Source organism: Eulemur rufifrons, chromosome 16 (assembly GCF_041146395.1).
Source record: "Eulemur rufifrons isolate Redbay chromosome 16, OSU_ERuf_1, whole genome shotgun sequence".
In the NCBI taxonomy this organism is placed as follows: domain Eukaryota; kingdom Metazoa; phylum Chordata; class Mammalia; order Primates; family Lemuridae; genus Eulemur; species Eulemur rufifrons.
The window spans coordinates 46232435-46245272 of record NC_090998.1 but is presented as its reverse complement, the minus strand read 5'-3'; the positions used below and the strand labels follow the sequence as shown (position 1 = coordinate 46245272).

At 40.1% G+C, this 12838-nt stretch overlaps 1 protein-coding gene across 1 annotated transcript in view; it reads left to right on the top strand.

The window, feature by feature from the left end:
* The first annotated feature begins 2111 nt into the window (after positions 1-2111).
* LRIG3 (leucine rich repeats and immunoglobulin like domains 3) overlaps positions 2112-12838 on the top strand; it is a 45412-nt gene continuing 34685 nt past the window's right edge. Inside the window, exons 1-3 of the mRNA XM_069489537.1 lie at positions 2112-2598; positions 8286-8357; positions 8559-8633. Of these exons, the coding sequence (XP_069345638.1) occupies positions 2363-2598; positions 8286-8357; positions 8559-8633 (383 nt within the window). The 5' untranslated portion in view covers positions 2112-2362. The remainder of the gene's footprint in view (positions 2599-8285; positions 8358-8558; positions 8634-12838) is intronic.

The window sequence follows — 12838 nt, the reverse complement described above, 5'->3', positions numbered from 1 at the left end:
GAGTCACTGGTTCACATTTGAACTTTAGGACTATATCACTTGACTGCATTGTGGAGAAAGGAGTGTAATGCCAGATAGGAAGGAGACTGTGGCAGCAATCCAAGCAAGAGCTGATGGTGGTCTGAATTTGCATAACGTCTATGGAGATAGAAGATACATTTAGGAGCTAGCTTCAACAAGACTTGCTAATTGATTGCATGTGGAGGTGGTGGTGAGAATGAAGTAATGTTAAGAGTGACTCAGGTTTCTGGGGCAGTCATCTGATGGAGGGAGGTATCGCTCCTCAAGATAGTGAATTCAGGAGGAAAGGTGTAAGTTTCAGGGCTGGTGAAATTTATTTCTAGAGATGTTACATTTGAACATCCAATTTGAGATGATCTATGGGTGATTAAACATACGAGTCACTTTAGGAAAAAAACGTGGGCTGGAAATATGGATGTTGTAAATGGCAGCAGGTAAATGTAAATGGAATTCATAGAAGATGAAATAATATAGGAATATAAAATGAAATTAGCCAAACCTCCCCAAAATGGTAGCAAATTTCTATCTTCATCACATGGGTGATGTTGTAAGAGCAAGCCACCACATTGATGCCACCATGCTTATACATAATAGCATGTGCATAATGATATCTTTCTTTTTTAAAAAAAACAATAATGCACTAAACCTGATTTTCCTAATATGAAATAAATGGGGGATACTGAGCTGGAAAACCCTTAGCATGACTGTGTTGTCCACTCCCAAGCAGGCAAAACAGAGGTGCCATCATTATAAATATTTTCTAATTGTACATCACCAAAAAAGGTAGTGGGGTTGATACTACCAGTAGCTAGAAAAAAAAGGATGGCTATTATATCTAAAATAGGGTGTATCTACTTCAAAGTGAGTCTTTTCCCGCACCACGAGTGGGAGTGATTTGCTACAGTGAAAATCAATGGGCATTAGAGCTGGGGTTAAAGTCTCAACTCCACAAGCTATCTCCACTCCTCAATAATGAGCAGTTGAAGCAGCCCAAGGACAGACATGCTTGGGCAGACAGCAGGCAATAAACAATGTATAGAAGTAGAAGCTTAAAATAAGCTTTCCGGTTTGTTGTTTTGTTTTTTGGGTTTTTTGCCACAAACTAATCAGTTATCTCCTCCGGGTCTAATTCGTTACCCAGAGGAGGACATTAGCAGATAATATCTGAGGTCTCCATAAATTTCAACATCCTGTGGCTCCAATCACCTGTACATTGAGGTACAGACATCACTGGTAAGTCCTGTAGCCTGAATCCACTCCACCCCCGGCTGAGGAAGCGGGGAAAGACTTTTAGCCTGGTGGCATTCCCATTCAAGATTTCTCATCACTCAAAGCCCAGGTCGACCAAGGTGCATATATCAATTTTTCCCTGTAAGGTCCTAGTTTTCATTTTGCTTTGAAATGTTACTGAGTTTTATTCTTAGCTATTGCGTGGAATCTATGATTGCCATAGCGGTTTATTAGACGGTCATTTCTCCCCCCCCCCACCCCCCACCCCCCAGCTCTATCCAGTTTACTAAGGCTGGCTATTTGTAACTCAATATACCATCTTCAAAACCATGACTTTCATATTTTGTTATTTTTATTTTTGGAGCCAACGTGTTAAAAAAAAAAAGAAAGAAAGAAACTACACCAGTATTAATGTTAAAAGAACTGTATTTTCATTAAAACCATAGTTTCGTCTGTGGATGGTAGGATAATTTATAAATTTCATAAGAGCTAATTTAACTTTACTGTCCTGAAGTTCGCCTAAATACCTCCAGCTCGGAGAGTTAGCCTCCTATTTGCTCACTTGCTTGCTCACGCCCCTTTGCCCTTCAAGCCCATTTGATATACGTTTCGCAGGACGTAGTGGAGACTTCTGGCCGGAGAGGCTGGAAAATGTAACTCCAAATTTCCTACAATCTCAGCTCCACTTTCTCCCGTGCGCCCGCCCCCCGCTGGAGCGGTGTTGTGGTCACGTGGCCTCGGGGGCGCCCGCAGCCCGGGCGGCCAATGGGCGCGCGCGGCCTCTCCCCGCCCCGCCCCGCGACTTCGCCGCGCTGGGACTTCGCGCACCGCCGCGGGGAGGAGGAGAAAAAGTTTCTTTTGCTGGCAAGAAGGGGTTTCGGCGTGTAGACGCTGATCGGGTGGCAGCTCAGCCGCAGTTGACGCATCTTTTCGGTTTCTCTCCTGCTGCTCGGGGGCATGAAAGGGCTTCGCCGCTGGGAGTAAAAGAAGGAGTTTGCAGGGGAGATCGAGAGAAGAGCGCGGCGTCCACTGTCGCCTGGAAGTTTGTGCGGAGCCCCAGGTGCGCGCCTGCTGCGGAGCGCCGGGCCGAGCGAGAGGCCGTGGGACCGCGATGGGCGCGCCGACGATCCGTGCGCCCGCGGCGGCGCTGGGGCTGCTACTGTGCGCCGTGCTGGGGCGCGCGGGCCAGGCCGAGAGCGGCGGCCGCGGGGCACTCGGGCAGTCCCCCGGAGTTGCCGCCGAGCGCCAGTGTCCCGCTCCCTGCCGCTGCCTTGGAGACCTGCTGGACTGCAGTCGCCAGCGGCTGGCGCGCCTCCCGGATCCGCTCCCGTCCTGGGTCGCTAGGCTGTAAGTATTCTTCCTGCGGGCAGTGGGCACAGGGCCGCTCGCGATTCAGGAAAGCTGGAGCCGACAAGGGCCTGGTTGCTCGGGACTCGGCGCGCAGTGTTTTCTTTTCGGGCAGATCTTTCGGGTCCAGACCACGGTCAGCGGTCCGTGGCGGTGGGAAAAGAACTATCGGGGCCTCAGTTTCCCTGCCACGTGCCTTGCGGGCAACTCAGGTGGGCTCTTGGCGCGCCCCGCCCAGACCACAGATAGGAGAGAGGAGGAGACCATTGATAACTCCGGGGTCAGGGTGGCTGTCCTGCGCCTTAAACTATCCAGGGGGTTCATTCAAATGCCCTCTCCTGCCAGGCCGAGGCGGGAGAGGTGGCAACCTGAGGACAACCGGAGTTTGCAGTTCTCGGTCTGAGTAATTTTGAGCCTCTGGCTCAACTTTTGTTTCTAACTGGTTAAGGCCCTTTATTCTGTTCGAACCAGTGGTTGAATGCGCTCCTTTCATTTGGGAAGCTTTCTCAACCTAATTCGGTCACTATGCAGGCTATGGGATGCATACTTTTGTTCTACTCCCTGTGCTTAATTTCACGTTAGCAGACTGTAAGTCCCGCCTCCTGGACCGCATTTTAACACATCCTGGCTCGGGTGAGAAGTTAGTTGGTAAGACTGATGAGTAGATATGGAGAGAAAGGAACGAGATTTTTCAGAAGCATGGGCGTGATTTCTGTAGCTTCTCAGCATGCCCAGACGGTTTAAGGTTTAAAGGAGAGCGCAGAGTGCTGTTATGCAAGTTTTGGATTTTAGCTTGTGAAGTCTGAAAGCACTGCCAACTGCGTGGAAGAACAAGGAAGAAACTGTAATTTAGTTGTAAATGTTGATCCTTTCCAAATGTCATCTCTCTCTATTCGTTCCCAGCCTCCAGTTTTGTTAAAATTGGAGGAGTGCTGTAAAATGTAAACACATAATCAAAACTTGTATTTTTAAAAAAGTCCTGTTTAAAAGAAATAAAAGTGCAGTTCAATATTTAATCTCAGATTTTGGCCTAGCAGAATTGCAATGAAAATTCTAAGCTCTTAAACAATTCTAGTAGATTATCCTAATGTCCTAATAGTGGTAGAAGATTTGATCAGGTATTTTAAGACATTGTTTTTAAATTATTGTGCTAATCTAAATCCTTTTATTTGTGAATTGTAGACCATCAGACAACATATTCTTTGTGTGTGTTTTTAATATGCCTTAGTTTAATAAAAAGGTAGAATTAGAGCATATTGGGTTGATATTTAATCTCTTATCATGGGATGTTTTATTTAGTAGTTTTTATTATAATTGAAGAAAGATAAGGGCTTTAACCTAAAGCAGGAAGACTTTCAATTAGTTGTGGCTAATTCTGTTCAATTGCCTCTTGTGGAGGTCATGCTGTCTTATTCATGAAATGTGAATGGCTCTATTGACAACATATGGAATTGAACGTTTGAATGACTGGCGGTGAACACCTATGAATAATAGAGGGATGACAGAGAAAATGAATACAGTGCTTCCTGGGGTGTGTTTAGAAATGCTTAGATTAATCCAACTTCTATTCAATAGTCTCTCAACGTCAGGTGGCCTATTGTGATCATGCTAGTGTGTAGTATATTTTTTTGTGGATTTAGATGTCTTAAGAAAATGACTGTGTGGTCCTTGATTAGAAGTTGAGTCGAACCAAAGGGGTTCGATACCTATTTAAACATTGTCTTAAAAGTAGCTGACCTAATTAGGATTTTGTTTTGCAGATAATTTGGTGGCACACTAAAAACAAATTAGAGTTTATTTGGTTAGCACAGTCTTTAATTACATTTCCGCCAGCAGTAAATTGTCTCAATACAAGTCCACATTCCTTAAATGTATGTGAAAATAAGTTCCACTTGTATAAATAAGCACTCAGTCTGTTGTCAGAAACCCCGCTGTGATCACTCATTGGACAGCTCTGTCATTCTTGTACTTCTGTGACTTTTAACCATCTTTGTAGGTGTCACCAAACCATGTGGTCTAAATTCTTTATTGTAAATGTTTCTTTTGTTTGTGCCTAAAGCTTTAGAGGTCTCTTCTCTCCACCTTTGCAAAGAAGCACAAGAACACATGAAATTAAGTTTTACCTTCTCTATTATTTGGTATTTGGGAATAGGAGGTGTAAGAAGCTGCTTAAAGTTTACATAATTAGAAAAGCTCTTAAGTAGATTGTTTCAGTGTTCAGAAATAAGTAGAAAAGTACACGTTGTTCTTCCCCATATTTTAACCTTCCTTTTCATTAGGTAATTAACATAGTAAAAGTTTGTCTTTGGACCAGTATTTGAAAGCACTATTCTGAAGAAGTTCAGTGTCTTTTGTTTCACTTGTTGAATTTGCAAGTTTAAAAAAATCTCTACATGTGTATGTATTTTTTTACTTTATTCTGTACAGCTGTAATTTATTGCCATAGGAGCCCCATGTGTGAAAAGTTGAATAGTTTGAGCTATAAAATAATACTGTATTCAATTCTCCTTTCAAAAAGTAACCTCTAATACTTTAATGAAAGTGGCTGTTAAAACAGTAACTGTTTGAAACCTTGCTTATAACAGCCTTTAAAAGCAGACTTGAGTTTACATCTAGTTTGTGCTTACAAAATTCTGAACTTAAAGAGCTTGTTTGAATATGTTATTTAGCCAAAAGAGGAAAAAGTTACCAAATTGCCAACAAGAGCCTCAAATAATATTAAATTCTTACTGGAATTTCGGAATCATTTATCTTATCCCATAGAAATGTTTGAGTTCTCAACAGGGCTCAGGCGAAAGTCTGAAAGGTAGTTAATGCTGTTTCTGCCGGTGTGACTTGGTTTCTGCTGGTGTAGTTGGCCCTGTTATAAATCTTCTGGTCGGTACCAGAATTGGGAGTGGGGTGGGGGTAATAGTCCTTATGGTTTTCACAGCTGTTTCTCTATATTTTCCAGACTAAAACTTGAACATAGCAGGCTGATTTATGAGTCACTTTGGATCAGTGTCTTAAAACAGCTACAGCCTGGCTTTTTGTTTTTCAGCTTTCCAGATTTCTGCTGAATTAGCAGCTCTGAAGGCCCCAGTGGGATTGATTAAGAAGCTGTGCTGGATTTGCATTTAAAATTTGACTTGGAAGTCAGATTTCCAAATGCTAAAAGGAAGAAAATGATAGCTGGAACCAAATGTTGTAAATTAATTATTTTCATATATATTATTTGCTTGCTAACATACAGGAAGAGAGATGTCTCTCTAACCAAGTATTTGGCCAGCTGAGTTCTGGGTAAATAGTTAACACCTCCCTACCTCCTACCTTTCCCATTCCCATTTATTAACCTCACTACAAAAAGTTTTTTAAAAGTTTCGTTTTGTGGGAAGATGTTCATTCATAGAACTCTAAAAGTGAAGACTTTGCCTTCCTTACTGAATGTTTTATAGATTTAAGAAAACATTGTACAACTTGAATCTCTTTTTAATGGTCTAGCCATAAAAACAATATAAGGAAGATTTAGGAAAATGTGACATCCTTTAACTGGAAAGTAATCATTTCTGAAATGTAAACGATATTAAATCTAAATTTAGGTACATTAAAAGTTTCATAGCTTTAAGTATTTAGCAGTAAAAGTCATTTAAGGGGTGCTTTTTTTCTCCCACACATAATGTGGTTTTAATAGTACACAAAACACAGGAATGGAAGTGTGTTGCAATAACTGAAATATTTAAAGTTGCCAGCGCCCGCTTCTGGATCAGCAGTGAGTGGTCCCCAGCATGTGCACTGGTCTCTGAAGGCAGTTTCTCATTTTTTTAAAGGTCTTTTGTTGGGGGATCTTATCCCATTACTGGTTGAAAATTAGTGGAGCACTCAATCTTACTTGCCACAGGAATGTCCTGTGAAATAATCCTTAAAATGAAGTGGAGAGCATAGTTTTAGGTGTTTTAATTAAAAAGAAAATCACCTGTATTAAATGTTAATGCCAAATTGGTTCCCCTTTCTTTTTAAAACCTGAAACAATAGGGATGCAGTTTTACATTGGTTCCGTGTTCTTTAATTAAGTGGGTCCAAGTGAGACTTTCTGTTGACTCAGGCTACCTCCCAGGTGAAGGACTCTTTTCCTTGGTTGTTTTTTAAACCATGTGGTAAATCTATGACTGTCTGGGGTGCTAAAAGCACACAGGTTTTGTTTGAATCCTAACGTGAGTTGTTGGGCTCACGGTTTCCTTGATGAACTCCAGATGGACTTGAGCTGGGCTGTGAGGGAAAGTGTCTGGCTCCAGCCAGCGTGGTGAGCATGCACAGCAGTGGTTGTAATTGCAGGATTTTTATAGTTTAAAGACTGTGCCAGATTTTTTTTTCATGTTATAACTCTACCAGAACAAATCTACTCATGTCTGTTACTGTCTGGTAGGTCTTTAGGCAAACATATTTCAAATAAAACCTTTGCAGATTTTTTTTTTAGGTGAAATAGAGAAATCCAGGTTTATTCTCAAAACAGAAAAGACTGCAAGCATTCCTGATTTCTAATTGTTAACTAAGCACCATGACACTGTGCTTCTCTGGATGTGATTTCTCTCTCTTTTCTTTTTAATTTATTTTTTTGCGGGGGGATGCTTTTCTCTAATCAACTTTAGTGTTACATAAAACTTTGGTCTTTTAAAAATATTTTTTAAACACTGAGAATTAATTTAGTAAGGGTTGAATAACCTCTTTCGGTGGAGAGGTTTAAGCCATACTGTTTGTTAGCCTGGTTTTCAGTAGCTGTTCAGCCATTTTATTTTCATTACACCATTTTGAAGGCACACAGTATATTGACACGTACAAGGAATAGAACCAAGCATATTAGCCAGATTTTGTTCCATATTTTGAACCTCAAATGAGATGACTTCTTAGCCTAGACTATTAAGGTATATAGGACTTTGTTACTGTTTTTAATAGTAATGATGCCCTGTAGAAATTGATACTAAGTTAGACTGAGTTCTTGAGTGAGAAGCACCTTTGTTTAAAAGATTGAACTGTGTTCACAGGTTTCTGTTCTGCTTAACTTTGTCAGATGGTCAATGTGGCTTGAATTATACATTATAATACCAGCTATTGAGATTTGAGGATTTCAAGAAAGCAAAGGGTTCAGATTGTTTTCTACCCTCTCAACACACACAAAATGATGTTGGAAACCGTTTGGTGCCTTAACCCAGAGAAACAAGTGTGTGTGCAAAGCAATTTCTGTTTTGTTTGACTTCAATAAGGACATCCATGCCCAATTTTATGACAATAAAGAGGTTTCTTTAGAGGCTTTAGTTTCTGCAACCTGCCTAATTAGCCACTTTTCATAAGCCATGATGTCATCAGATCGAGTGGGGAGTGGGGAGATGGAAGGGGATGGATGGGAGGGTGAAGCAGAACTTCCAGTTTACAAAAGATTGGTTCACTGTGTGCCAAGAAACATTTCTTAAAACATTTGTGGGCTTCAAGTGTTTGAATCTGCCAGCCTCCTAAACTAATTTTGTCCTAAGAGTTTATATTTTTGAGTCTAGCATTTTGGTTGCCGTGTAATGTATGGGCAGAATGGACTGATTATTTCTCCTCTCACTAGTGTTCGTAGAACTATTTCATAAGCCCACTCTGTCTTGCATATCATTTGGCACCATTAGTGATTTTTAGAAACTACTTATAATTTTATTTTTGCTTTTTCATAGGGACTTAAGTCACAACAGATTATCTTCCATCAAGGCAAGTTCCATGAGCCACCTTCAGAGCCTTCGAGAAGTGTGAGTCTTAGTTACACACTTGCTACTTAAAGTTTGCATAAAATACTCCTCATGCTATTTAACTGTAAAGAACATCTGGATTATAAGAAGTTATTTAAAACTTCTAACTTGGGAGATATCTTTAAATAATTTATAAAGTTTTCACCTCTATGAATTACCGATTACCTAATCAACTTTTTTTTTCTTTTTTGGCATTTATAGGAAACTGAATAACAATGAATTGGAGACCATTCCAAATCTGGGACCAGTCTCGGCAAATGTTACACTTCTCTCCTTGTAAGTGAATATTAGCAAAATTCTGCATGTGTGTTTGCAGGAACTATGGGTAGTAGTTCCATAGGGACAACCATAAAGATCTTACAAGCAAAATTTGAATGCTTCCTTCAAGGTATAATAAAGATGGGCTTTTAAAATTGGTTAACTTCTTTTCTAGCGTCTCACTCTGTCACTCCAAAATTTCAATTATCCTTTTACAAACACACTATACACTTTACTGTTGTTGCTGAACTGGTCTCCAAGATTGAAAGAAGCCACCTTCATCCCATAGAGAAGTGTACTTTGATCAACATCCCGTAGACGAGGACTTTAATTCTGGTATTGCTCAATGGTTGGCATGGGATCTGTGGATTACATATTACATAGTTCCTGGTGGAGAATGATTAGAGTTGTTTTGTGAGCAGAAATGGGAATTGGTAATAAGCCATTGGAGTATCCTCTTTTAAGTATGGTGCCTACAGTGGAAATCAGGATTCGGAAACAACTCAAAATATCAATTTATATAGTTAAAATAATGTGATTGAGGTCAGAAATGATCATTGCAGGTTATTTTATAAATATGAGTTTTCAAATACAATTAAAATTGTGCTAAATGTTCTGTATTTTTAAGGCAGATAACATGTTTGTATTCATGTATTGAGAGCGATTTTGGAATAATTTTGACTTTCAGCATTTAAAGATACATTTAGAATGCCAGTGGTTTAATTTCTAAAGTTAAGTAATTTATCATCTTAATCGTGCATAATTAACAAATATATTTAAGTCACTGAAGTTAAAAATATTTTCCTGCTTTAAACAACTTAAGAAAAAAACCCATCATTATTAGTTGCTTCTGGGAAAGGTGTTAGGAGGGTTGAAATTATACAGTAAATTTCAGGAAAGCTGTTCAATTAATTAAAGTGATCACTACCCAATTGCTTACATCTGGTGATTTACAGAGGTTTGTTTTTACTAAGGGCCCAGGTCAGCTAAGTCACGGGTGCAGCCGCTGTGTCTGCTTTCCTTTGTTTGAATAAGAACTAAGTGACATTTGATACTGATGCGGTTTTTCCAAAGATCAGAAACAGAAAGGAATGAAAGAAAAAGCAGTTGGTATTTGACAAATAAACACTGAATTTAAAAAATATTTTTATGCTAGCATTAGGACCTGTTTTGTCTTTCACAATTGCTTAAAATTTTGAAGTCTAAGTGGGGTACTGGTTTGATATCTTAAACATCTTTAGCTATTCCTGTTTGACCAAATGGGGCTTTTTAAAATCCCACTTTGCCCTTGCTGTCCTTGCTGTGTGTATTGGCAGATTCTGTCAGCGTGTTCAAGAGAGCCTTGTGGGTCCTGGTGTTCTTCATGGCTGAGAGGGCCTGCAGTGCAGTTTCATAACATGAGTGGGATGAAAAAAGAAGTCTAATATTAGGCATGGTATAGAGTTGAAAGCATAAGAACTTGCAAGGAAGATAGAAAATTCTATTAGAAATAAATAATGTAGTGATTGTATACTTTAAAGCTATAGTTTATAATTAGAAAGCTAGGATGACATCTGGAAAGTTAGAAACTTTCAAAATTTGAACTCTTACCCATATTGTTTTTGTTTGTGTTTCACTTTAGGGAGTGCTGGATATCACATCAGCCTGAATAATCTCACTTTCCTTCTCCTTAATTTGTTGCAGTCAGTACATCTGACCAGTGATTGTTTTGTTCATCTTGTATAATAATCGATCTGATTTATTATTTAGATTACACAGACTCTGCCAAGAGTAATTTATGTGATGAGCCTGCTTATTCTATACAAAGAGTGGAAAATTGTATTCATACCTATGACATATCTTGAAAAATTTACCTCTCTGGTTGTTTTCTTCTACAAGTGTTTTGTTTTCTTCTACAAATGTTTTGTTTTCTCCTGCAGCCTCCTTTGGAGATTGCGGCCCACAGTCATTGTTCCTAAAGCACTGTTAATTCCTGTGTTGCGTACGGTGAAACATTTTCTTTTATGTAGAAGCACTTGAAAATAATCAGAGCTAAAAATCAGTTCTTAAATACATTTCTAAGATTTCAGAAAAAAATCTGTTAAACCACATAACATGACTCAGATGAGAAACTTGCTGTGGCACCACAATCAAATCCCATATCTTGCAATGTAGTCCTCAGGGCTGTTTGACTTTTATATTATTAAGTTTTTGTTTTTTTTCTTTTTTACATTTTATAGAGGAAAACATTTCTCTGGGTTATTTGCAGATGTTAATTTGAAAACTTGTGTTAAAGAAAAGAAAAAATTAGTTGGAGTCTTAACCATAGATTTACTATTGGGGCTCCACACTGTTACTGCCCTGTCCCGCGGAGAGCTCTCAGCTGGAGGGGCTGGATGCAGAGAAGACTGTGCCTGGTGAGACCTTTGTCTTCTTGTAGATACACGATCTCACAGATCAGGAACTAATGTTGGGCCAAATGGCACCCCCTGTGCAGAGATGAAATCAGTTAGGGACCAGTTCTGATGATGTCAGGGAAACCTGGTAAAATGCCAGGGAATTGGATGATGGATGGATGGATGCTCATTGACTGTTCACATTAAGAAAACTCAGCTGTAACCTTTTTAGGGATCACACAGAACTAGCTCATAAGTCAACCAACATGCTAGGGGCAAGGCATGGTTTGTGTGTATGTATGTTTTTATTTTTCACTCACAATTTCCTAGCTGTGGCAGGGTGGTATGCAGTAGGGAACCTGCAGCCTTAGGGCCACCTGTGGCCTTCTGGATCCTTGAGTGCGGCCTTTTGACTGAATCCAAATTTTACAGAACAAATCCTTTTAATAAAGGATTTATTTATTAAAAGGATTTGTTCTGTGAAGTTTCAGTTTGGTCGAAGGGCCGCACTTGGGGATCTGGAAGGCCACATGTGGCCTTGAGGCCTCAGGTTCCCCACCCCTCACAGTGCTAGTTCTGGCTTTCTGTAGTGTGGTGGGCCCTGCTCAAGCATTGGACCTTTTTGAAACCTGTAACCTGGGTTAGGGAAGCTTGAGTTATGCAAGTGAGTTATTCTTGGACGAAGGAGCCTTGTGGGTTGTTAACTAGAGCTAGTTGTGTCTTAGTCTTAATGCTCATAGTTTACATAGTGTTTCCCAGCATGCAGGTACTTGCCTAGTGTCCTAGGGTTGAAAAGTCTCGGTCAGTGGCTGCCACAGGGGCACCTAGAGTATTTATGAAGAATGTAGATTCCCTGACCCCATGCCTAGAGATTCTAAACCAGTGGGACCCAGGAGTATCCATTTTAACACATCTATCTACCCTGCTGATTCTAATCAGACACTGCATAAATTCTTCTGGAATTACTGATAGGTTCAGTTATCACAATCAAATAAGACTTTTCTTTTTATTTCTTATCTCAAAGCTAGAGCCTTTCTCTCGTCTATCGTTTTCTTTATAGTCTGTCATTTTCCAGAGGTGACATGTCATCATTCCAGAGAGGTTATTATAAATACCGATTACCTGTGCTGCTAGGGCCCCAAAACGTGGGCTCTACCGATGGAAAGCCATTGAAGAGATTTAAAGCAGAGTGAGATGATCAGATCTGCTATATGAAAATGTCACTCTGTCTTTAGTGTGGAGAATGCCTGGAGGTGACAGGCAGGTAGGTTAGCGGGGGCAAATAATTAGACCATGCCATAGTCCAGGAGCCATGGAAGCCTTGTTCTACAAGGCAGCTCCAGTTATGTCAGTAGAAGCAAAACTCAAGTCAGATGGTCTGGGACTAATTGCTGGTTCTACCCTCTGCCAGATTTGTGACTTGGGCAAGTTACTGTCTTTCTGTTTCTTCAGCTTTGAAATGAGAATAATAGTATCTATCTCACAGGGTTGTTGTGAGGATTTGGAGAGAGAATACAGGTAATGTAATCTGTGACGATGATGATTCATTCAGCTAAAATTTCTTGAATACCTACTACGTGCCAGGCTCTCTTTTAGGTGCTGGGGATACTGCAGTGACAAAGCAGACAAACTCCTTCTTCTGTGAGGCTTCCGTTCTAGTGAGGGGAGAGAAAAATAAAAGTAAACAAACTTTCAAAGGAAAGATAACATCCGTTCATGATAAATTCCCTGAAGGAAAAGAAAGAAGGACAAAGGGATCAGAGAGCTCTGGCAGGTGTTTTTTAAAGTGGTCAAGGATGGCAAATATTTACCAGATACTGCTATGTGCCCAGTACTATTCTAGGGTCA